This window comes from Eucyclogobius newberryi, unplaced genomic scaffold (assembly GCF_026437365.1).
Source record: "Eucyclogobius newberryi isolate DKJ021-1_F unplaced genomic scaffold, fEucNew1.0.hap1 SCAF_7, whole genome shotgun sequence".
Taxonomy (NCBI): Eukaryota; Metazoa; Chordata; class Actinopteri; order Gobiiformes; family Gobiidae; genus Eucyclogobius; species Eucyclogobius newberryi.
Genome location: NW_027316389.1, coordinates 16,517,234 through 16,544,610, shown reverse-complemented (window position 1 = coordinate 16,544,610; position 27,377 = coordinate 16,517,234). Strand labels below are relative to the sequence as shown.

Below are 27,377 nucleotides of genomic sequence, written 5' to 3'. Positions count from 1 at the left end.
GTGGCGCTGTCGCGCCATTTTTTAACGAAAAAAAAAATGGCCCAGAAAAAATTAAATTTTTCGCCGATTCTGAATTTTGGGCAAAGTTTGGTGAGTTTTTGAGCATGTTCAGGGGGTCAAATTAGAGTTCAAAGCGATGAAGAACAAGAAAAATTAAAGCCGCAAGCGGCATCCAACGGCCCTCGCGGGCCGCCGGCCTTCCGACTCTGCGCTTTCGACTTGATAAAGATGGCGCCCTTATTGTGTTGAATTAAAAAAGAAGTTGACAGACGGAGACACATTGGACATGACCAATCCAGTGCAAATGAACACAAGTGTCAGTCAAATGTGCTGCTCCGCCGCACAGAGACCGTAGCACTTAGAATATAAATATGGATAACTTTTGATGCCCCGCTTGTGTAGATGATATTTCCCAAAGTAAAACTTGATTGAGCTATTGCCCACGGAGGAGTTTGTTAAAGTGTGAAGCATAAATTTGAACATTTCATAGATTTAGCGTTTTTCCCATTTGTGACAGTATATTTGCAGCTCCACGGCACAGAGACCGTAGCACTTAGAATCCAAATATGACTAACTTTTGATGCTTCCCTTGTGTAGATGATTTCCCCCAAATATGAACTTGATCGAGCTATCGCCCTAGGAGGAGTTTGTTAAAGTGTGAAGCGTAAAAATGTGGTCATTTTAGAGATTTCGCTGTTTTCCCATTTCTGACATATATTTGCGGGTCCGCCACACAGAGACCGTAGCACTTAGAATAAAAATATGGATAGCTTTTGATGCCCCGCTTGCATAGATGATTTTCCCTAAATATGAGTTTGATCGGACAATCGCCCTAGGAGGAGTTTGTTAAAGTGTGAAGCGTAAAAATGTGGTGATTTGAGGGATTTCGCGATTTTCCCATAAGGATAACATGGGATATTTCTGTCATGGCTACGGTTACGCTGTACAAAATATGACTTTGTCTCTCATACTTTTATGATCAGGATGGCAAATTAGAATTTTGTGCAAAATATCATGTCATTTGGAAAAACTCTATTGTTTATAGGCCACTCTGAAGGCCAAATAGTCAGAATTCTGGGAAACGTTTGAGGCTCCGTCGCACAGAGACCTTAAAAGCTATCCTTAAAATTTGGATAACTTTAGATGCCCCACTTGTCTAGAGGACGTACACCGATTTTGAGGTCGGTGGGCAAAACGCACTAGGAGGAGTTCGTCAAAGTTTGAAACAGAAAAATGTGGATATTCGAGAGATTTAGCGGTTTTCCCATAGGGATAACATGGGAGATTTATGTCATCGCTACGACTACGCCGTAAAAATTAAGGCATTTGTCTGATTGGCTTTTTTGATCGGGACGCCAAAATAGAATTTTGGGTAAAGTTTAGAAAATTTTGGTAAAACAAATTTTTGACCTTCAATGTTAATTTAAAGGTCACTCTGTAGGGGGCGCTATCGCGCCCATTTCAATTTTGTCAGCCTAAACTGGTCCAAACTAGAAAGTTTAACAACTGATTCAAATTTGGTCCTAATCGGACTGGTTTTGATCAAATTGGAGCAATTTTTAGATCTGCAATATTCCAAAATAAGTTGTCCAACTTTGCGGCTGCGCCGCACACAGACCGTAAAAGGTATCTCAAAAAATTGGATAACTTTAGATGCCCCACTTGTCCAGAGAACGTACGCCGATTTTGAAGTTGGTGGGCAAAACGCCCTAGGAGGAGTTCGTCAAAGTTTGACGTGAACAAAATGGCTAACACAGCGTGTTTTCATTTTCAAAGGAAGATGGCGGCCATAGGGTAAGTCTGGGGGCGTGGCTACAATGATTTTTTTTGTTTGTCCTCACGAGAGGAATGCGTGTCCCGAATTTCGTAGCTTTACGTCAAAGTTGACCTCGGGGCGTCTCCCATAGGCGCAATGTATTTTGACTTTTGTCGGTGGCGCTGTCGCGCCATTTTTTAACAAAAAAAAAAATGGCCCAGAAAAAATTAAATTTTTCGCCGATTCTGAATTTTGGGCAAAGTTTGGTGAGTTTTTGAGCATGTTCAGGGGGTCAAATTAGAGTTCAAAGCGATGAAGAACAAGAAAAATAATAAATATAGCCGCAAGCGGCAATGATCGGCCCTCGCCACGCCGCCGCCACGCCGCCGCCACGCCGCCGCCACGCCGCCGCCACGCCGCAAGAGGAGCCCCAATTGTCCTTTTATTACGCCTACTGCTGAATCTGTGACGCTGTCACATCTTCTCCCCTTTGTTTTACCATCAAAAAGCTATTTTATTTTGAATTCTTGGCAAAATGTGCGGCTTTGCCGCACAGACACCGTGACTCTTTGAATGAAAATGTGGATAACTTTTGATGGTCTTGAAGATGAGTCTCACCAAATTTCAGGTTAATAGGGCTGACGCCCTGGGAGGAGTTTGTGAAAGTCTAAAGTGTAAACATGAAAGGTTTCGGTCATCGTTACGGCAACGCCATAACAATTATGACATGAGTCATTGACTTTTTTGATGGGGATGCTAAAATTGAGTTGTGTGTCAAATTTCATATAATTTCGCAAAACTAAACATTTAACCTCCATATAAAATCTGTAGGGGGCGCTGTGGCGCCAAATGAATTTATTTCACTTCAAGTAGGTTTAGGGCAAAGAGTTTAACAACTGATTCTAATTTGACGCAATTCGGACTTTATCTGCGCAAACGGCAGAAATTTTAAATATGGGAGATTTCTGAAATTCTAGCTACAGTTTGCGGCTTCGCCGCTCAGAGACCGTGAGAGGTATCAATGTAATTTGGATAACTTTTGATGTCCCACTCCTCAGTAGCATTTTCACCAAATTTCAGCTTTTTAGGGCCAACGCCCTGGGAGGAGTTCGTAAAAGTACGACGTTTGGAAAAACTCCGAAGTCATGTTTAGCCATTTTTGAAGCAATATGGCCGACATTTGGTTGGGCGGACGGCATTGCCGTAATAATATTTTTTACTTCTCTTGTCACCATCTACCTCTGCGCCAAATTTCATGATTCTACGATCAGATTTTTTTTGGGTCATTTCCCATCTCTCAATGCATTTTTGGTACATTTGGTGGCGCTGACGCGCCAATTTTTTTTATTTTAGAAAAGGGAAATAGCCAGAATGTAGAGAGGCACGATTTTTAGAGGTGTGCAAATTTTTGTGACTTTTCGTCAATGTTCACTGGGTGAAAAATAGGGGGGTTGGTCCCGAGAAGAAGAAAGAAAGAAAGAAAGAAAGAAAGAATAATATTCCGATGCGAAAACAATGTTTCCCATTTTTCAAATATCATAAACTATACATTTTCGGAAAGCGCTCGCGCTTTCCTACCTCATGGTGTGGGTCCCTGGTCACTGACGGGTACTTTCGATAATTTTGAGTGGGCTCCGCCCACTTTGTGTTTTTGGCCCTCTATACAGTAATAATGTTCAATTTTTGCATTACATGCTTATATGCACGGAACATGCAAGAGATGGGGAACGTATTCGTGAGCTACTTAGCGCAAATGAGTCGTCATCCCAATGTAAAGTGCTCGTTTAGTGCGCACTTTTGCACGGGCTTCGCCCGTTTACAACGGTAATGTTCCATTTTCCTACTACTAATTAGTATGCACGGGGCGTGCATGAGTGAAGGAGTGCGTTAGTGAGTGTTTGGAAGTGGGCGAGCGCTTCGCGCTCGATTTCGTGCGCACTACGTGCGCACTTTTGCAGCCGTGCTTCGCACGGCCTTACGAGATTAATAGGCCTCTCGCCAGCTTGTGGCGCTCGGGCCTAATAATAATAATATTTTTAGCAAAAACAATATAGCCGTTTCCACTATAACAACAAATGATACATCGTTTGAAAGCTCTAAGCCTTCCCGATGCCGCCATGGGGTGGAATCATCATTACGAGCGCTTACGCGCTCGTCACTCCCTATTCCGCCGGGATGCCCCGCCCACTCCCCATAGACTTCCATTGATTTGAGCAGATACAAGCATGGCCCATGCCTGCGGCATGGACTCTCGCGTACGGGACGATGCCAGGAGGGTTTTTGGAGGAATGCAGCGCTTCGCGCTGCTGTTGTCAACAATTAGTGAATGGGCTACGCCCATTCACTAATTGTTGACTATTTCTGTCATAGCAGGAGTAAGTATGCATAATCCATGCCTTCGGCATGGGCTAGTTCACTGTACTTGCCAGGGGCGACGGGGTACCAAACATGCGGGCTGCGCCCGCATGTTTGGTCAGACAGTTGCAACGCTGCCTTCGGCAGCGTTGCGGGAGCAATAGGCCCTCCGCCCTGCTGGGGCTCGGGCCTAAATATTCCGATGCGAAAACAATGTTTCCCATTTTTCAAATATCATAAACTATACATTTTCGGAAAGCGCTCGCGCTTTACTACCTCATGGTGTGGGTCCCTGGTCACTGACGGGTACTTTCGATAATTTTGAGTGCTTATATGCACGGAGCATGCAAGAGATGGGGAACGTATTCGTGAGCTACTTAGCGCAAATGAGTGCTTTATATGGGGATGACGACCGCGAAGCGGTCGTCATCCCAATGTAAAGTGCTCGTTTAGTGCAAACTTTTGCACGGGCTTTGCCCGTTTACAACGGTAATGTCCCATTTTCCTACAACTAATTAGCATGCACGGGGCGTGCATGAGTGGAGGAGTGCGTTAGTGAGTGTTTGGAAGTGGGCGAGCGCTTCGCGCTCGATTTCGTGCGCACTACGTGCGCACTTTCGCAGCCGTGCTTCGCACGGCCTTACGAGACTAATAGGCCTCTCGCCAGCTTGTGGCGCTCGGGCCTAATAATAATGATAATAATTAAACTGCGCTGCGATAAAAGCCTTCGCCCCCCCTTGCGACCGTAGGATACGAGTCACCGCAAAGAGCACACCTCTAATCCCCCCGCCTACATCACCCCTCCCTCACAAACAGTACCAACTTTATACCACTTTATTCAACATTTTCACGACCGCACGGTTCGAGATACAGTTATGGCCCCACTGGCTTTTATGTTCAGTTTGATGTGGAGAATAAGTGTGTCAAATTATAATTGTTAACTGTTGTTCCAGGCAGCGCGTGACAAGTGAGTTTACACTACGTTTGCTTTCCCACACATCCTCTTGACTTTACACAGCAAACACGATAAAACAATATACTGTATTATGCTTTAATCTTCCCTATACATCTCCAGTGTCTGTTTAGTCCGAGGAACCACTCAATCCTCTTCTGCAATTTACACAGCAAACAAGATTACACTTTAATACATTATATTGTAAAACAGGTTTGACATAATTGCCCATAATTAATCATGATTAATTATATTCAAAAGTGTGAATAATCATGACTAATTATATTTCAAAAGTGTGAATAATCATGATTATTTATATTTCAAAAATGTGATTAATCATGATCAATTATATTTCAAAAGTGTAATTATGATTAATTATATTCCAAAAGTGTGATTAATCAAGGTTAATTATATTTCAAAAGTGCTTTTAAAATGCTTTTAAACCAAAACGCATGTAAGTCTATTGTTAGTATCCGCGCTGCAGAGACTCCATTTCCCATGTGCCCCTTTTGTTTGTCATGTGCTCCCATGGTTGTTTCTGTGTCTCCGTCCCTCACCTGCTGTCTGTTACTTCCTGGATTTCCCAGTCACCTCCCACCACACCTGCTGTCAGTCTTCTCGTTACCTTAATTAGTTTCTCCTGCCACTTGTTTCCCACCAATCACCTGCTTCTCTGTCTTCTATGCCACTTTATTCAACATTTTCACGACCGCACGGTTCGAGATACAGTATTGTCCCCGCTGGCTTTTATGGTCAGTTTGATGTGGAGAATAAGTGTGTCAAATTTTAATTGTTAACTGTTGTTCCAGGCAGCGTGTGACAAGTGAGTTTACACTACGTTTGCTTTCCCACACATCCTCTTGACTTTACACAGCAAACATGATAAAACAATATACTGTATTATGCTTTAATCTTCCCTATACATCTCCAGTGTCTGTTTAATCTGAGGAACCTCCCAATCCTCCTCTGCAATTTACACAGCAAACAAGATTATACTTTAATACATTATATTGTAAAACAGGTTTGACATAATTGCCCTTAATTAATCATGATTAATTAAATTTCAAAAGTGAATAATCAAGATTAATATTTCAAAAGTGCTTCTAAAATGCTTGTAAACCAAAACGCATGTAAGTCTATAATATCCGTGCTGCAGAGACTCCATTTCCCATGTGCCCCTTGTGTTTGTCATGTGCTCCCATGGTTGTTTCTGTGTCTCCGCCCCTCACCTGCTGTCTGTTACTTCCTGGATTTCCCAGTCACCTCCCACCACACCTGCTGTCGGTCTTCTCGTTACCTTAGTTTCTCCTGCCACTTGTTTGTTTCCCACCAATCACCTGCTTCTCTGTATTTAAGTTCTGTCTCCCCTTTGTTCTGTGTCCGTTAGTCACTTGATGTCTGTCCTGCTTGTACTCCTGCCCTGTGCCTGCCTGGTTTGTCTGTCTACCTGAGCAAGTTTGTACTTTTCAGTTCTGGCCTTTTGGAAATTTGGATATTGTGCTTTTTTTTTACTTTTGGAGCCTTTGTGCCTACCTTTTTGGATTTTGAACTTTTTGTTAAATAAATTCTTATTTGCCTTATCCGGACTGCTTTTGGGTTTTTGCCTCCTCCATCATAACATCTATGGCAGTATTTGTCAGGTATTTCACCCTGCAGAGACTGCACAGAAAGGACCGCTTTATTACTTGGGTTATTTGGCGCTCAGACTTCGGCAGAAGACATAGCGATAATTGTATTAGATGTCTCCCTACAGGGCTTGGAGACTAGTGGTGGTAGATATGGGGAGAGGGTAGAGGATGATTTAGAATGAGAGGGATGCAGAGGAGGGGAGGTGGAGGGTCAAAGTACGATCTGAAGCAACCGAGCATATCCCATCAGGGGTTACACTTTGTAGTTAGAGAAAAGGCTGTAATAGATGGAAGAAGTTGCAGTGATTCACCAGAGTAGGTCCAAGCTGAAACAAAAAAACCTATTAAACCTATATGAGAGTAAAGAGTTAGGCAGGCCTCCAGCAGGAGCCTGGGGAGATGGTTAGAACACACGCTGGTTAGATTGCCAGTCGGCAATAAAGCCACTGCAAAGTCCAGGAAGAGTCTGGTGCACTTACCCACTGATCATGAGTGAGTTTTAACACTAAAAACTTTGGTCGAGTTTTGTCTGGGACAATTAGTTTTGCGAAAGCTAAATCGAGGGATGGGGCAGACGAGACTGGGTCCGTTGTGAAAGATACAAAAGCACCACACAAGGTGGAGGCGTTGACGAGAGGGTCATCGTAAAAGATAAATACTCAGCAAAGACGTGTGCAGAGGCAGATAGTGCACTGACGTCTAGGGACGGTTAAACATGGGACAGAATCAATCTAAGTACTATGTCCTTCTGCTGTGATACATTTTTGTCTTTATAAATGAAAACAATTGTATTTATAAAGACATGCATTTCATCAATCTTTAATTTATTTAACCATGGCTTACTGCTCAAAAATATGCTTGTCTCCATGGTGATAAGTATGTTTAATGGTATACTTTGGAACATTCGAGACAAAGCAATAAAGACAAGAAAAGCCAGTTGTGGATGCTCCATCAGAAAAGTTGCATGCAAATATTGGTACTCAACACATTTTTAAGGCTTTTCCTTAGGTCCCTTTCTTTGTTTGGTATCAAATACACTCCACTAGCAGACTGGACCTGTCAGGTGTTTCATTTGTCCTTAGACCTTTTTTAGGCTCAAGCCCCAGCAGGGCGTAGGGCTTTGACCAAACATGCGCGCGCAGCGATGCCCCTGGTACAACCAGTGAAAATGCCCATGTATAGGTCATGCATACTTACTCCTGCTATGGCTTCCTATAAGTGATCTGTTCTTCTGTATCTACCTCTGTATCTACCTGCGTTGCACCAATGAAATTTCCCCATGTGGGACAATAAAGGAATATCTTATCTTATCTTATCTTACAAAACTAGTCAACAATGACTGAATTGGCAATCAAGTCACAAGTGCAGAGTATAAAGCCCGGCAGCCCATGAGGGCCTTTGGATGCCGCTTGCGGCTTTAATAATATATTTGATGCCTTTATACCAGTATTGAATATCGGTATAATAAAGATTCCCCCAAAGGACTTATTGTATTATATTTATAAAAGATATATGTTATGGCCCATCCCTACACTGTGGGTCTGTTTGAAAGACACAGTGGTTATAGTGTATATAGTAGATCATAATCTTGTTTAAAAATCAATAGGATCAGTGGTGTCATGGTGCAGAGGAGTTCACGACTTTATGGTTGCCCTGGAGTAGGGCTGCAACTTACGATTATTTTACTGATTGATTAGTCTAACGTTATGCTTTTGATTCATCAATTAGTTATCAAGAATGCAGAAGGCCCAAGAATATGATTTTTTTTTCTCAACTTTACAGAGTTAAGCATAGTTAACAACGCTTGAGGAGATCCGGATCATAATATTTACAGACAAAAAAGGTTTTTGATCAAGAACACTAAATTTACATGTTTCCTGTGTCTTCTTGAAGTAATTCTTTGAACAATTAACAATTAACAACTCTTCTCTCGGCACACAACATTTTCTGTAGACTGTTTAGGCCAGACAACGATTATACAATTACTAAATTCGATTAGCTTGATAATCGATTAGTTGCGATTAATCAATTGTTGCAGCCCGACCCCTGAGAGTGCACTGTACTGGGACATCACTCTGAGCAGAGGTACGTAAGGCCCAAAAGAAAAGACCAAGCGCCCCTTATGTTCCATAGGGCTAAGATGTGGCCTGGGCTGTGACGAACTTTGTGTCAGAATGGTCCACCCTATCACTCACTGGCAGCAGGTGTCATAAAAGCTGTGTGGAGCCGTTTAGTTTCGATTAGGTGTCAGCGCCATCAGTGGGTCCAAAGGTTTTCCCCGGTCCTCACTATACTGTGCATTGTCTCTGTCTCCAGCTCGACACCGCTGTGCAATGAAGCTCCTGCTGTTTTTAGGAACCGCTGTGACACTGGTTCACTCTGGACACTTGATTCCAGGTAAAACACCTTCTTTAATCAAATAATAACTTTATAGGGGGGTATTTCATTCAAAAGGCACCTGCACATAGGCCTGGCCGTTGTGTTTGTATTGTAGAATTGTAAATGAGCTTGTTTTCAAAAGTGAACGCATTGTGTGACATTTTCAACTCTACCAAGTCTAAAAATACACATGTTTATGTTTTTGTATAAGTTTACTTCCCCAGTAATTGTCCTCCATTAGAGATTAGGGTCAGTTTGTCTGTTGTGTAAACTGTTGCTCAAAAAGGGCCGACGAGGCAGAAATAGTCATTTTCTTTGAGGCTGTGTTTAAGTTAATGACGAGGGAAGTAAAGTCTTTTGTGCGCTCTTCTCTGTAAAAGGGCGGGAGGGCAGAGATGTACCATAAACTATATTTTTTATTACCACCATAAAAACAGGGAGTGGGTCTGTGTGGGTTAAACATTAGTCTCGGCCTCACAGCTTTTGTTTCACACTTTAAACAGCACATATTTGGAATTAGACTGACAATGATTTTCAAAGGATAGTCCACAAAGATTGGAAAAACAAAATGAAATCCGAAGGAGTGGTGCGAGAAACGCAAAAGTTCAAATGATTTAACATAGCCAATAAAGGTTTTATTTATCTATTTACTTCAGGGACAGTACAGTACATTACAAAAAAATCTGTAAATATGCCAGAAATGGCCAAAAGGCAATTTTTCATCTGTAGTCCCACAATAACTGTTATAGTCAGCCTAAAGCAAAATATGTAAATGAGAACTACATACACTATTTGTAAGACCAACAGACACATAAACGAGCAAAAACACACCCATTAGAAAACAAACTGGCACTCCCAATGTGAAAACACTGTTATATAAAATACATTGGGCTCTCAACAGAGTGAAGAGAACCAAAAAGCAGGACAAAAGGGAAACTGAACAGAGAAGGAAGGGTGTTTCTATCCCTTATGTGTCTGGCCTGTCGGAAAAACTGCAGAGAATTTTTAGACAACACGAAGTCCCTGTTTATTTTAAACCAGGAAACACTTTAAGACAAAAACTGGTTCATCCTAAGGACAAGTTGCCGACTCAAAAACAGCAATGTAGTTTATTCGATCCAATGCAGTGAAGAAAGCTGTAAAGAACGTTACATAGGTGAGACAAAACAGCCTCTACACAAGAGGCTCTATCAGCACAGAAGAAATACAAGTTCAGGACCACAGAGCGCCGTGCATCTCCATCTTGAAGCCTCTAATCACTCGTTTGAAGACGGTGAGGTGAAGGTTTTAAGCAGGGAGAAAAGATGGTTTGAAAGAGGAGTCAAGGAAGCTATTTTTGTTAAAAAAGAAAGACCTTCTTTAAACAGAAATGGAGGGCTAAGATTCAATCTTCCTGGTATCTATAATGGTATACTGAACCCCTGGAAAGGTAGAGGACCAGGACCAGGTCATTTAGATGCTAATCAGGTACTCAGGGTGGTTGAGCCAGGGTCTCACAAAGACAGAGGATTCTAATAGCCCATTAAGATTCTGAATAGGCTAGCTCGGTAGATACAAGGGGGAGTTTCTGTTGAAACAAACAACTCTTTCTACTTCAGGAAGGCTCCGCCCAATGGGCGGGTCTTACCACAGAACAGTATTAATATCGGAGTTCTCGATCTAAATTCTTTTATTGACAATGACTCTTGGATGAGAGTCGAAACGTCTATTTTTTCTAACTGAGTCCAGATGACTACAACTGAAGCTTTTTCTACTATGGAACACGCCTGGACGAATGAGGGATTACACCGACACTGTTATATAACCCAAGTAGGAGTAAATGTTTGGTATCTGCAACTCGGAAAGGTACAATTTTATTCATAACGTTACCCAAGTAAATGTACTCACCTCTACTTACAACACGAATGGTATTTTTTAGGTTAAGATAAAGCTTGCTAACAACGATCTTCTAAAATTTTGTGGGCAATCAAAATGTCTTGTATAACAATGCAATAATGGCTGTTGAGAGAGGCTGACGAGGCTGGTGATTTTGCTGCTGTGGAATGAGTTGAATGTTTGTATTTCAGATTTCTGTTTCCTGCCCAAAGACGAGGGCACAGGCGCAACCTTCATGTACGCGGTGCATTATGATAAAGTGTCGGACCTGTGCCAGCCGTTTCTGTACAAAGGCGAAGGAGGAAACGCCAACCGCTTCAAAGATGAGGCAGAGTGCATCCGAAACTGCTCTGCCAACGCTGAGAACATCTACCCCATGGATCGTAAGTGTCTGTGGGCTTTAGCAATACAATCAGAATCAGAAGAACGTTGATTGCAATTGTGTGACAAAAATACAAAAACTAGGAACAGGAAAAAAATGAATAAATGAATATCACTAACAGAAATAGTTTGATCTTTCTTTTAATATTGAAAGGAACTTGTTCTTTTCAATTTAACTTTTCAAGCTATTTATCAATAGAATACTTTAGCAGTTGTATGGATTTTAATCAATAAATACAATTACTGGGTAGGCCAATATTTTTTGCAAATCATTGGTGCTAGGTAGCTAGCTAGCTATCTTTAAAAAACAGAGGCAACATTTAAGTAGGTTATACCAGCATCCCAAAGAAAAGACAACTTCAGACAATGTATCATAAACATACAATATGCAGAGTATCTAGTGTTTTACATTTTAGAAAGTAGCAGAAAAAGGCACAGATCCCAGACCATCTCCTGAACAAATGTAATTAGTATGATTATTTCAAGAGATTCAAGTTATTTCACAAAAAAGAAGAGCCCTCTACACAATTAATAATTAATGTAATAGTTATTAAGTGAATAGAAAAACAGGAACATAGAAATGCCCATAAGAGAATGTGGATGTTAGCAGTGTTATCGAGACTGCTCTTGTCAAGGTGACAAATGACATCCGCCTGAACACTGACACAGGCAAAGCCTCAGTCTTAATTTTGTTAGATATGAGCGCTGCTTTTGACACTGTCGATCATGAGATCCTCTTACAGAGACTAGAGGACTGGGTGGGCATCACTGGCACTGCCCTAAACTGGTTAAGGTCCTATCTGGAAGACAGGAAGTACTTTGTTGAAATTGGTAACTGTCTCAGTCCACATGCCCCTGACCTGGGACCGCTTCTGTTCAACCTCTACATGCTGCTCGTCCTTTTTTTTCCTTTGGATTCTAATGCATTTTTTCCTGTTGTGAAGCACTTTTAATTGCCTTGTGTGTAAATTGTGCTCTACAAATAACATTGCCTTGCTTAACAAGCCACACAATGTCGCCAGGTAAAATAGCTATTTGTGACACTTTCTTTTGTGTTGTGCACAGTGACCAAAGCCTGCCACCTCCCGAAGAGCAAAGGAGGCTGCGGTGGGAAAATTCTGAGTTACTACTATGACTCGGTTCACGACCACTGCAAGAAGTTCCACTATACAGGTTGTTTTGGAAATGGAAACCGCTTCATCAACATGGAGAGCTGCAACGCCACCTGTGATGGCATCCACGGTGAGGACACTTGTTTGGTACATTTGGGTTGAAAATTGTATTATACTGTAAGTCATTATTTAGTATTAGTATCTCTCGAACCCATATTACCAATATAAAATATGTTGTTCTCATCACCAAAGTAAACAAAGAGGGGGCCTGTATATTATTCTCTTTGTTGCATTTCTTGCAATAATGACAAAACTTTTTTTTTTTTTTTTTTTTAGATGACCGAGAAGAGGAGGAGGACATTGAGTCGGACACCCCCGTTGGTGAGCACAAACGGCATCTAATTTAACAGAGGGCCAGTGTTGAATTCCAAAATGTACTTGAGTTAATGACATAAAAGTAAACGGCTATTTTTCTTTGAATGAAAATTGTGTAAGAAGAATCATACTACTTTATTCTCTCTCCAGCGATCATCTGTGGAGTCCTGCTGGCTCTTATTGTCTGCTCCATCGTCATAACCGTCATCGTTTTAACTGTCAAGTCAAAGTAAGTCCGACCAAAACATCTGAACTACTTAGTATGAAGCAGCCAGCTGAAAATGTTTTGCCCATTTTAGGAAAAAGGAAGCAAAGAAGGGAGAGGGGAGAATGCAACAGGACGTGCCTCTGCAGGACGCCACAGTGGAGATGTCGTGAAGCGCCATGTGACAACAATCATGTGACTGCACACAGAGACGGACAGAGCACAAGACCTATACATCTCCAGCCATGTTTGCTCTGGTCACTAGTGCTGAATGCAGATCATGTGACTGCTGTTCATCATAAAAAGGGCTCATAGGTTTACACTGGACTGTTATGTGTCAGAACATGAAGACTTGACTAAGATCCTTTTTTTGTTTTTTAAAAGGAAATATGGAACATTAACCATCACAATTAGGCCTAGTGAACAGTAATGTAAGTTTTGAAGCTGGTTATTGTGTTAGCTCGTGCATTAGTTTATTTTGCTGTATCAAAACAAAAGAAAAGTTTTCATATCTATGACTGTTCAAAGCTTCTGTGAACTGTTTGATACAATGTTTCAATAAAGATGTGAACTTGTTTAACAAATTGCATTCTGTTTGAAGTCAGGCACATATCGTGGATCTATTATATTATCAGGGCACATACTCACACAAGCAGGGTGGGTAAAGAAGAGTCTTGCACAAATGCAATGAATAGCTAATTCAATTTAAATTATTTTTGTAATGCCCAAAATAACAACAGCCATTGCCTCGAGGGGCGTTTAAGTCAGAGTAATGAAACCAGGAAAGTCCAAATATTTACTGAAGCTCATCAAGCCAAGGCAAAGATATCTTCAATTATGTGTGCCTACTCCTTATAATAGATAATCCTAAGAAATTTGATTATGTCTGACAGTGTAAAGTCTAATTTCTGATCATAAGTTTATGTCTTATCGGTCTAGGCCTATTTTCGAGCAATAAACCAGTGCCAAAGCTCCGTCTAAAGAATAAAGACAAGGCGAGGACAGAGACTTCCAAACTGCGCATGCGTCAAACTCATAAAAAGTAAAATATAAAACGTCCATACAACGGACCAACTTCAAATGTCAAAAACTATTGATTTAATTATTTTGATCGTGAAATGTCAGATGGTTGAATGCGAAGTTGTCTTATTTAGAAGATATATTAACTAGAAAATAGATTACATAGTCTTATTTTTTTTTCCCGGCCCCGGTTTAGCCTACGTCACTTCCGCACGTCCTCTCTGCGTTTGTTTACTGCGAAGACTTGACATCTTTCCCCCCAAAAAAGACCCGCTTTCACGTGAAATTAGGTTATTTGGTGGAAACGAAACATTGCAGTGAGGTTTATTAGACTGTAAATTGTCGCCGGTGAAGGTAAACGCGCCGCTGTTTGTCGGGTTTGGTTCACATTAGCACGCTAGTCCGGTGAATGAAGCTCGTTTCCTCGTCGCGCTCGTTGCTGCTGCAGACTTGAAGCGTGAGCGATGGAGTGTCCTCACCTGAGCTTTACCCCGAGCTCAGTCCCGGACCCGGGCGTGTTTCCCCAGGGCGCCCCGTCGTCCTGGAGCTGCCAAGGTGAGATACGGAGGTCCCTTTAGCGGGGGGTTGGGGTGGGCTATAATGACGCCTTTCCACGTGATCCGCTGCTTTCTGTTGCTTAAACGTGCGGTTTATTTACAGTGTGCACATCTGACCAGAGCGCATGGATGTGTCTGACCTGTCTGCGAGTCCACTGTGGAAGGTGAGAGGCTCTGAACTGTGAAGGATAATAATATGTACTTGAAAACGCTCTGTCGTGGGGTAACACCATTTCATTGAAGTATTTACATACAAAACATAAAGGATACAATACGATTTGGATTTCCAGTGCAGAAATGTCACTTCATTTGCTTTTTATAAGGAGGAATACACTGGAAAATACTCTTCTCTAGCCCCACAAAACGTATAATTTGTGGTATGTATGTACTATATCTGTAAATATATATACTTGCATGAAAACATATTGTGGGGGATTTTGTCCAAATGTGTAAGTATAACTACACGTATAATGTCAAGGACAATTATAAATGTCTTCAGACCGGGCTCTGATGTCACTCGCATGAAGCTGAATAGTTTTCATTTGCCAAAGCTACATTGGCTTTATAATATTCTGAGATTAATCCCAGTTTCTCCTTTTCAAATCACATTAAAGTCACACTTTTGCCTCCAGTTGCTTGAATGTCGATTTGTTTACTCACTTTTAAATGGTTTATAGTGTCAGAACTGGTGCTTAGCTTTGAGTTGATATAAAAGTATAATGATGGTAAAAATCTTCCAAATGTGTGGCGCGCACAGATATGTGAACGGACATGCACTGAAACACTTCGAGGAAAGCTCCAGCTCCAGTCAGGAGAAAGGTGAAGAAAGCAACCAGCATTGTGTTTGCATGGACTGTACCAACTATAGCATCTTTTGGTAAGATTTACCTTTCAGTTTAATCTAAAGTTTATTCCAAATAATAGACAAACAAAATGAAACAAAATGAAGACACACTACAACATTAGTTGGCAAGTACTTGTAATGTCAATGTTTTGTTTTAGTTACAGATGTGATGAGTTTGTTGTCAATGACACAGCGCTCGGACTTGTGCAGAAGGTTAGAGAGCATTTGCAGAGTTTAGAAAAGTAAGTTATACTTTACGGAAGTACATTGTACATTGTTTTTTACTAAAGATGTTCTTTTAGTCCAGGAACTGTCTTGGATGGCGAGAGAAAACGTAAAATTCAAGAAAGTGTTGGTCCAGACAACAAAATACTTAAAATTGTAAGTGGTCTTTTATTGTTTATTTACAGATCAATAATTGTAATATTCAACATGTATTCTTAAGACAAAGAAAGTGCCATTATTATTATTAGGCCCGAGCGCCACAAGCTGGCGAGAGGCCTATTAATCTCGTAAGGCCGTGCGAAGCACGGCTGCAAAAGTGCGCACGTAGTGCGCACGAAATCGAGCGCGAAGCGCTCGCCCACTTCCAAACACTCACTAACGCACTCCTTCACTCATGCACGCCCCATGCATACTAATTAGTAGTGGGAAAATGGAACATTACCGTTGTAAACGGGCGAAGCCCGTGCAAAAGTGCGCACTAAACGAGCACTTTACATTGAGATGACGACCGCGAAGCGGTCGTCATCCCCATATAAAGCACTCATTTGCGCTAAGTAGCTCACGAATACGTTCCCCATCTCTTGCATGTTCCGTGCATATAAACATGTAATGCAAAAATTGAACATTATTACTGTATAGAGGGCCAAAAACACAAAGTGGGCGGAGCCCACTCAAAATTAACGAAAGTACCCGTCAGTGACCAGGAACCCACACCATGAGGTAGGAAAGCGCGAGCGCTTTCCAAAAATGTATAGTTTATGATATTTGGAAAATGGGAAACATTGTTTTCGTATCGGAATATTATTCTTTCTTTCTTTCTTTCTTCTTCTCGGGACCAACCCCCCTATTTTTCACCCAGTGAACATTGACGAAAAGTCACAAAAATTTGAACACCTCTAAAAATCGTGCCTCTCTACATTCTGGCTATTTCCCTTTTCTAAAATAAAAAAAATTGGCGCGTCAGCGCCCCCAAATGTACCAAAAATGCATTGAGAGATGGGAAATGACCCAAAAAAAATCTGATCGTAGAATCATGAAATTTGGCGCAGAGGTAGATGGTGACAAGAGAAGTAAAAAATATTATTACGGCAACGCCGTCCGCCCAACCAAATGTCGGCCATATTGCTTCAAAAATGGCTAAACATGACTTCGGAGTTTTTCCAAACGTCGTACTTTTACGAACTCCTCCCAGGGCGTTGGCCCTAAAAAGCTGAAATTTGGTGAAAATGCTACTGAGGAGTGGGACATCAAAAGTTATCCAAATTACATTGATACCTGTCACGGTCTCTGTGCGGCGAAGCCGCAAACTGTAGCAAGAATTTCAGAAATCTCCCAAATTTAACATTTCTGCCGTTTGCGCAGATAAAGTCCGAATTGCGTCAAATTAGAATCAGTTGTTAAACTCTTTGCCCTAAACCTACTTGAAGTGAAATAAATTAATTTGGAGCCACAGCGCCCCCTACAGATTTTATATGGAGGTTAAATATTTAGTTTTGCGAAATTATATGAAATTTGACACACAACTCAATTTTGGCATCCCCATCAAAAAAGTCAACGAGACCCATGTCATAATTGTTATGGCGTTGCCGTAACGATGACCGAAACCTTCCATGTTATTCCAATGGGGAAATCGCCAGAACATGTTTACACTTTAGACTTTCACAAACTCCTCTTAGGGCGTTAGACATATTAACCTGAAATTTGGTGAGACTCATCTTCAGGGGTGGACCATCAAAAGTTATCCACATTTTTATTCAAAGAGTCACGGTGTCTGTGCGGCAAAGCCACACATTTTGCCAAGAATTCAAAATAAAATTGCTTTTTGATGGTAAAACAAAGGGGAGAAGATGTGACAGCGTCACAGATTCAGCAGTAGGCGTAATAAAAGGACAATTGGGGCGCGTTAGCGCCCCCTCCTCTTGCGGCGTGGCGGCGGCGCAGCGAGGGCCGATCATTGCCGCTTGCGGCTATATTTATTATTATTATTATTAGGCCCGAGCGCCACAAGCTGGCGAGAGGCCTATTAATCTCGTAAGGCCGTGTGAAGCACGGCTGCGAAAGTGCGCACGTAGTGCGCACGAAATCGAGCGCAAAGCGCTCGCCCACTTCCAAACACTCACTAACGCACTCCTCCACTCATGCACGCCCCGTGCATACTAATTAGTAGTAGGAAAATGGAACATTACCGTTGTAAACGGGCGAAGCCCGTGCAAAAGTGCACACTAAACGAGCACTTTACATTGCGGTCGTCATCCCTATATAAAGCACCCATTTGCTTTAAGTAGCACACAAATACGTTCCCCATCTCTTGCATGTTCCGTGCATATAAGCATGTAATGCAAAAATTGAACATTATTACTGTATAGAGGGCCAAAAACACAAAGTGGGCGGAGCCCACTCAAAATTAACAAAAGTACCCGTCAGTGACCAGGGACCCACACCATGAGGTAGGAAAGCGCGAGCTAAAATGTATAGTTTATGATATTTGAAAAATGGGAAACATTGTTTTCGCATCGGAATATTATTCTTTCTTTCCTTCTTCTTCTTCTTCTCGGGACCAACCCCCCTATTTTTCACCCAGTGAACATTGACGAAAAGTCACAAAAATTTGCACACCTCTAAAAATCGTGCCTCTCTACATTCTGGCTATTTCCCTTTTCTAAAATAAAAAAAATTGGCGCGTCAGCGCCCCCAAATGTACCAAAAATGCATTGAGAGATAGGAAATGACCCAAAAAAAATCTGATCGTAGAATCATGAAATTTGGTGACAAGAGAAGTAAAAAATATTATTACGGCAACGCCGTCCACCCAACCATATGTCGGCCATATTGGTTCAAAAATGGTTAAGCATGACTTCGGAGTTTTTCCAAACGTCGTACTTTTACGAACTCCTCCCAGGGCGTTGGCCCTAACAAGCTGAAATTTGGTGAAAATGCTACTGAGGAGTGGGACATCAAAAGTTATCCAAATTACATTGATACCTGTCACGGTCTCTGTGCGGCGAAGCCGCAAACTGTAGCTAGAATTTCAGAAATCTCCCAAATTTAACATTTCTGCCGTTTGCGCAGATAAAGTCCGAATTGCGTCAAATTAGAATCAGTTGTTAAACTCTTTGCCCTAAACCTACTTGAAGTGAAATAAATTAATTTGGAGCCACAGCGCCCCCTACAGATTTTCTATGGAGGTTAAATGTTTAGTTTTGCGAAATTAAATGAAATTTGACACACAACTCAATTTTAGAATCCCCATCAAAAATGTAAATGAGACCCATGTCATAATTGTTATGGCGTTGCCGTAACGATGACCGAAACCTTCCATGTTATTCCAATGGGGAAATCGCCAGAACATGTTTACACTTTAGACTTTCACAAACTCCTCTTAGGGCGTCAGCCCTATTAACCTGAAATTTGGTGAGACTCATCTTCAGGGGTGGACCATCAAAAGTTATCCACATTTTTATTCAAAGAGTCACAGTGTCTGTGCGGCAAAGCCGCACATTTTGCCAAGAATTCAAAATAAAATAGCTTTTTGATGGTAAAACAAAGGGGAGAAGATGTGACAGCGTCACAGATTCAGCAGTAGGCGTAATAAAAGGACAATTGGGGCGCGTTAGCACCCCCTCCTTATGCGGCGTGGCGGCGGCGTAGCGAGGGCCGATCATTGCCGCTTGCGGCTATATTTATTATTATTATTATTAAATTCCATCAGTCTATCATGCTTCACGGTACCTGTTGTGGTATTGTATATTCAGTACCTCTCATCTGTCTGTCAGGATGGGGTCACTCTGGCAGCTACAGGTTTGAGGAACCTTGGAAACACTTGCTTCATGAATGCTGTCCTGCAGTCGCTCAGGTGAGAGCAGCTTCTAAAAAGTTGATCTTGTTGTGAATTCTTGGACAGAGAGGGAAAGTTTGTTGTTGAGGACTGACACTGACACATAGGGGAGCCTTCAGTGTATTTTCCTTCAGAAGATTTGATCCAAAATCCGTGCCAGTTCTGAAGGGGCATAAGGGCCTCAAAGCCCTTTGTTAGGCTGGTCTGGGGCCCATGCAGGGATTACACAGGGTACTCAGAAAGAACCTTGCTGCTTTTTGTATTGTGGGAATTGATATCGTTTGAGGAGAGGAGATTGATTGCTTTTAATCCCTTTTTTAGCTGTCACACATGATTGTACAATTACTGTTATATTATTCATCCAACAGCAATATTGAGCAGTTCAGTTGTTACTTCAAGGCTTTGCCAGCAGCAGCTCAGCTCAGCGGTAAAGCAGCAGGAAGGATGTACCACACCCGGAGCCAAGGGGACACCAGTGTGTAAGCACCTTCTCTGGTTACTGCCTAATCAAGCCACAGTTCCAATGACAAACACGGGCTCGGAGCACCATGAACCATGGTGCTCCATGGAGCACAGAACTAAATGATATATGCTCTTGCTACACAGATCTTTGGTGGAGGAGGTCAGGAAAACATTTTGCTCACTATGGCAGGGAAACCAGACCGCCTTCAGTCCAGACTCTCTGTTCTACACCATCTGGAAGCTCATGCCAAGCTTCAGGTAACGCTGCACCACTCTTAAAGAACGAATATGGTCCCAAAGTACAGCGTCTGAAATTGTTTGTGTTTAGGGGCTATCAGCAGCAGGATGCACATGAGTTCATGCGATACCTCCTGGACCACCTCCACAGAGAGCTGCAGAACAGTAAGAACGGAGACGTGCACCTGTCTGAGGATGAGGTCCAGCTGTCGACCGGAGATAAGGGCACCCTGTAAGTGTTTTTAGAAAACACACCTCACGGGATATTATCCTCAAAATGATAAGTGTATTCAGTATGTGGTGTATTGTGCTTTCAGAAATGGAAATGCCAGTGTTGTCACAAGTATTTTTGGGGGTGTTCTTCAGAATGAAGTCAACTGTTTGATATGTGGAACAGAATCCCGCAAGTTTGACCCATTTCTTGGTAAAAAATAAATAAAAAATTCCTGTGATATTTTATTTTTTACCCCTGTTAATGGGGTCAGGATAGAAATTAGATTGTTTGTATCTTGGACCTTATTTATCTTAGTCTTACCTAAATTGAAAAAACCTGCTTATGTAACTGATTGTTTTCCTCTGGTTCAGATCTGTCTCTGGATATTCCCCGTCAGTTCAGACAGAAGAGGAGTAAGGACCAGGAGCCAGGTCCCACCTGCACATTGCATGGTTAGTTATGTTACAGTCTACGATTAATACGTTATACACAACGTAGTTTGAGAAGGGTTTACTCTTATTTAGGCCCGAGCCCCAGGCTATTGCATTCAACATTGTTGCGGATCTAAACAAGACAATTTTGCAGATCCCACCCCTGGCAATATAAGCAGGTAAAGAGCTCATGGGCTATGCATACTTACTCTTGCACGCATTCGGCCCTATCTCTGCCCCTGACAATAAGCAGGAAACGAGCAGTATGCAAGAACCTATGCCACAGGCATAGACCATACTTATAACTGCTAAATGCATGGAAGTCTGTAAGGAGGGAGCAGCAAGCCCGATGGGAAGGTGAATGAAGCTTACGCTTGTCAGAACAAACCTTCTCTGTTCACCGTGGCCCGTATCAGTCTGTAACTACCTCAGGGTTTCATCCTAGGCCGAATTCTCTTTGACATTTATTTGTTGCCATTAGGATTGCTCTTGAGAAAATACAATATCTCGTTCCCTGGCTTTGCTTATGTCGTGCACATTTACATTTCCCTGCAATCATACCTTATCGTTTGAGCCCCTGAGTCATGGCCTCGCAGACATTAAATACTGGATGACTTTTAATCTACCTTTTAAATGAGAAGAAAACTGAAATAGTTGTGTTTGGTGATTCAGATGTATTAGGAGGGGTGGATGGTGTCTTTGTGTCACAGGGCCCTCTGCTCACAGGAATATAGCGTCACCAACACATGACTCCGGTCCTGGCATCACTGGCCTCCAGTTATCCACAGAATCCAATTTTAAAAATTGCTCATGGTTTTTAAGTTTCTAAATCAGTGGTGTCCAAACTAGCCCGGGTGCCAAATGCGGCCCTCAGACCAATTTTTGTTGGACCTCAGGCTTCTTCCTACATTGGCCCACAAAAAGTAGTACTTTTTACTGTAAAATTAGAAACATTCTGCTAAAATAACTTAAATAACACACATTTTGATGAGATACAGACCTAGTATAAATGTTCCAAGCCTTATTAAAGGTGTTTAGGTTAATCAAAACTACTGTTTTTTTTCCGGACTATAAGTCGCACCGGAGTAGAAGTCGCACCAGCCAAAAAATGCAAATGCATAATAGAGAAGAAACGTATATAAGTTGCACTGGAATATGAAATACGGTTGCAAGTGTGAAAATAACAAATTATATCACATATAAGTCGCGGAGTATAAGTATATAAGTATAAGTCGCACCCCGGCCAAAACTATGAAAAAAGTTTAAATGAAAAAAATACGGGTACATCAAATGAAATTGTTCCAATGATTCATGTGATTGATGTGCCCAGGTCAAAAAACGTGGAGTCACTGATTTTGCTCACGTCAAACTTTAACAAACTCCTCCAAGGGCGTTTACCAGTGGCCTCAAAATTGCATCTAGACAAGTGGGGCAACAAAAGTTATCCAAATTATTTTGTTTATTCTTTACTGTGTACGTGCAGCGCTGCCACAAACTTGTCCCACAAATTTAAGACATTTTACATTTTAAATAATTGCTCCCATTTGCACATTGCAAGCCCGATCAGACTCGTGTCCTATTTCTTATGGTGTAGCTGTAGTGAAGAAACCTTAAATATTTGGCCCAAATGCTATGGTTTTGGGCAGCATAGCCCTTCCAATGTGCTGTTACTCACCACAAAGCCGTAAGATTACAAACACCAGATAGACTGAGGGCGAGTGCCAATATTACAGAGTTGAGCAGCAGGGACAGTATGTGGCCTGGCTTGATGCTGACTGTGGCTTGAATTTTCATTTGTTTTTCAGACTGCTTACAGAGCTTCACTGATTTAGAAGAACTTGATGAAACTGAATTGTACTACTGCCTGAAGTGCAAAAAACGACAGAAATCAACCAAGAAGTTCTGGATTAAGAAGCTGCCAAAAGTAAATTTGATCAAACTACAGTTATAATAGTAGTGCTAATGTGGCATAAAGTAATAAGCACAAAGGTGTGTTGTAGGTTTTGTGTTTGCATCTGAAACGGTTCCACTGGACAACCTTCATGAGAAACAAAGTGGACACCTACGTGAAGTTTCCCATGAATAGTTTGGACATGAGAGACTACCTTCTGGAGGTGAGCCAAGAGCAGCCTTTAGTCATGAGAAAAAGTGAGCTAAAAACTTCTAACTCATACTTGTGTTGTGTTTTAGCCTGAGGCGGCAGCTCATGACGGTTGTCTCTATGATCTGGCAGCAATCGCAGTGCATCATGGGTCTGGGTGAGTGGTTTGCTGTAATTAACTAAAAGATGGACTATACTGTTACATTCATGTTTGTTCAAAAATACTTAAATCATGCATTCTTACTCTGGATACACCGATCCAGCTTTTTTAGTTTCGATAGTGATACTTGCGTTTGAGTATCTGCCAATATGTGATATCAGCCAATACCAGTGGTGGAAAGTAATTGAGTACAAATGTTAAAGTACTGTAATCAAGTCAAAACCTTCTCTACTATATTATAGTAGCTTTTACAGACAATACTTTTTACTTGACTACATTGAGAGCACATATCAGGCCTTTCCATTCGTTTTTTTAACAGGACTAAAAGGTTAAAGTATGTTTATCTGTGCTTTCACTAAAATGTAGTCCTTCTTCCACCACTGACCGATACTGTGTGGTGACTTTCTTCAAAACTAGTTGAACATGCCATCAAAAATGGCCCTAAAACCATTATAATAGGCTAATAATATGACTGAGTGTACTGGTAGTGCCAGCTTCTGATCTCCATGGCGATAAGAAACTTTAATGCCATACAGTAGAAAATGGAGACAAGGAGCTGGCTTACTGGCTTAAATATTTAGCTTTTTGTACGGGCGGCGCTTAAGTTTTTTAATTATTATTTTAATTACATATTTTGATTATCTGCATTGTTGGTTATGCTAGCAAACAATCCAGTTAGGTTGTCTGAGTTTAGAACTTTGTGACAGAACATTTAGAAAGTCCGTTAATGACACTTCACCAGAAAAGTTTCAATGTACTTGCTTTGAAGTAAAATATCTACGCTACATTTCATTATTGGAGAGTCTGCAACACTGTATGACCACTAGATGGAGCTATTACACTGTGAGGTGGACTTATCCTTGGGTAGTGACCATATGATGTATTCGTCTGTCCACAGAGTTGGCTCGGGACATTACACGGCCTACGGCTGCCATGAAGGACGCTGGTACCACTTCAACGACAGCACCGTGACTCTGGCCAACGAGGAGGCCGTGATGAAGGCCAAGGCCTACATTCTCTTCTACGTCGAGCGCACGGGACCGGCGGCCTCGGACCACACGGCGGAGAGAGGGCCGTCCGCGGAGGAGGAGAGGGAAAGCAACTCAGACCACCCCTGTGAAGGCGCGTCCGCCCCGGGGCACGGCGACACGTTCGGCCCCTCAATGCACTGTGTATGATGGTCTCGCTCACACAGACGTTATTTTTTTACATTTAGCACATTATTCTGTACTTTGTATAACTGCACTGGGTTTTAACCGTCTTCATTACTGTTCAGTTATGAACTAGACAGCAAACTTCCTGGAATTTCCCCATTGTGTGGACAAATAAAGGCTTATCTTGAACTTTGTTGTTTAAATGAAGCTTCACCCTGGAATGTTGGTCCAGGACTTAGTGTAATAAACCTGTAGCTATGAATCTTAATTAAAGTCCACCTTGGATAAATAAGCACCGTGTTTGTGTTGGGATTTGAAGAAAAAAATACATAATGTCACAAATTTGTATCGTTCTGTGAAAATATTTGGCCTTCTGAGTATCACCAGATCCAAACCAAGTCTATAACAGGATTGATATAGGTTTAAACAGAGCTAAAATTGTTGTCCCATTACCAGGAAATGGGTTGTACAGTGGTATTTTCAAGCAATTTCACAACACTCAAATACATCAGAGCAATTCACACTTGACACCTGAGAATAAACGAGGAAACAAACCAACTAAACATTGAGACTGGGCAATAGGTCAACAAAATTAATATCACTTTTGATTTTCTCACAATACATGTAGAGATGGGAGATATAAACAAAGAGTTTATCATATTGCAATTGTTTCGGAAATATGAAACCATTTTGTATCAAGATAATCATTATTTTTACCCGTTTTACTTAAAATGAGCTAAAAAAAAGGCACAAACGTCTAGTGTAATCTAATAAAGTGATATTTCTGCACCTTTGTACTTAATTTTATGGTCCATTGAAAATTTTGTGCAATATCAACCTAAATCGAGACATTGACAGACATTTCAGCAACTTCAAGAGAAAATGACTGAATCACGATATTGTAGAAGATCCAGTTGTAATCGCGCTATGTCAAGTTTCATGTAAAATCTAAATGAATATATTCCCATTTTTAGGACATGTATGTTTTTGGATTATCACGTGACAAAATTCAGACAATACCAGAATAATAATAAAAGAAAATATCTCTTTATACACGTTTGTTTGGAAGATTACAGAGCAAGATTTGGTTTATTGTAGAATATTCCACCTCCAAAACATATCATCCATTTTTCAATACATCTCCAAACTCTTAACGATGTCAACACGTAACCATGACATATGACATTTGTGCATAATATGTAACCACGACATATGAGCATATGTAACCACGACATATGACATTTGTGCATAATATGTAACCACGACATATGAGCATATGTAACCACGACATATGACATTTGTGCATAATATGTAACCACGACAAATGAGCATATGTAACCACGACATATGACATTTGTGCATAATATGTAACCACGACAAATGAGCATATGTAACCACGACATATGACATTTGTGCATAATAAGTAACCACGATATATGACATTTGTGCATAATATGTAACCACGACATATCAGCATATGTAACCACGACATATGACATTTGTGCATATGTAACCACGACAAATGAGCATATGTAACCACGACATATGACATTTGTGCATAATATGTAACCACGACATATCAGCATATGTAACCACGACATATGACATTTGTGCATATGTAACCACGACAAATGAGCATATGTAACCATGACATATGACATTTGTGCATAATATGTAACCACGATATATGACATTTGTGCATAATATGTAACCACGACATATCAGCATATGTAACCACGACATATGACATTTGTGCATAATATGTAACCACGACATATGAGCATATGTAACCACGACATATGACATTTGTGCATAATATGTAACCACGACATATGAGCATATGTAACCACGACATATGACATTTGTGCATAATATGTAACCACGACATATGAGCATATGTAACCACGACAAATGAGCATATGTAACCACGACATATGACATTTGTGCATAATATGTAACCACGACAAATGAGCATATGTAACCACGACATATGACATTTGTGCATAATATGTAACCACGACAAATGAGCATATGTAACCACGACATATGACATTTGTGCATAATATGTAACCACGACAAATGAGCATATGTAACCACGACATATGACATTTGTGCATAATATGTAACCACGACATATGAGCATATGTAACCACGACATATGACATTTGAGCATATGTAATTTGAGCATGTAACCACAACATATGACATTTGTGCATAATATGTAACCACGACATATGACATTTGTGCATAATATGTAACCACGACATTTGAGCATATGTAACCACGTAACCATGACATTTGAGCATATGTAACCAGGACATATGACATTTGAGCATATGTAACCACAACATATGACATTTGAGCATATGTAACCATGACATTTGAGCATATGTAACCACAACATATGATATTTGAGCATATGTAATTTGAGCATGTAACCACGACATTCGAGCACATGTAACCACGACATAACATTTGAGCATATGTAACCACGACATATGACATTTGAGCATATGTAACCACGACATATGACATTTGAGCTATGTAACCACGACATATGACATTGGAGCATATGTAACCACAACATATGACATTTGAGCATATGTAACCATGACATTTGAGCATATGTAACCACGACATATGACATTTGAGCATATGTAACCACAACATATGACATTTGAGCATATGTAATTTGAGCATGTAACCACGACATTCGAGCACATGTAACCACGACATAACATTTGAGCATATGTAACCACGACATATGACATTTGAGCATATGTAATTTGAGCATGTAACCACAACATATGACATTTGTGCATAATATGTAACCACGACATATGACATTTGTGCATAATATGTAACCACGACATTTGAGCATATGTAACCACGTAACCATGACATTTGAGCATATGTAACCAGGACATATGACATTTGAGCATATGTAACCACAACATATGACATTTGAGCATATGTAACCATGACATTTGAGCATATGTAACCACGACATATGACATTTGAGCATATGTAACCACAACATATGATATTTGAGCATATGTAATTTGAGCATGTAACCACGACATTCGAGCACATGTAACCACGACATAACATTTGAGCAT

At 41.0% G+C, this 27,377-nt stretch overlaps 2 protein-coding genes across 2 annotated transcripts; both read left to right on the top strand.

Moving 5' to 3' along the window:
- Positions 1-8,928: 8,928 nt before the first annotated feature.
- On the top strand, positions 8,929-13,220 carry LOC140348929 (BPTI/Kunitz domain-containing protein). Its single transcript, XM_072435093.1, has 6 exons — positions 8,929-9,088; positions 11,137-11,328; positions 12,392-12,568; positions 12,775-12,819; positions 12,964-13,042; positions 13,113-13,220. Exons 1-6 carry the CDS (start codon positions 9,025-9,027, stop codon positions 13,189-13,191), a joined length of 636 nt encoding a protein of 211 aa, XP_072291194.1. The 5' UTR covers positions 8,929-9,024; the 3' UTR covers positions 13,192-13,220.
- Positions 13,221-14,337: 1,117 nt separating this feature from the next.
- usp3 (ubiquitin specific peptidase 3) lies at positions 14,338-24,551 on the top strand. The gene is made up of 15 exons (XM_072435092.1): positions 14,338-14,593; positions 14,699-14,759; positions 15,353-15,472; positions 15,598-15,681; positions 15,742-15,820; positions 19,438-19,517; positions 19,868-19,978; positions 20,106-20,219; positions 20,290-20,430; positions 20,516-20,622; positions 20,784-20,864; positions 22,649-22,767; positions 22,844-22,957; positions 23,034-23,101; positions 24,003-24,551. The coding sequence occupies exons 1-15, from the start codon at positions 14,503-14,505 to the stop codon at positions 24,280-24,282; spliced, it is 1,650 nt and encodes a 549-aa protein (XP_072291193.1). The 5' UTR covers positions 14,338-14,502; the 3' UTR covers positions 24,283-24,551.
- Positions 24,552-27,377: the final 2,826 nt, after the last annotated feature.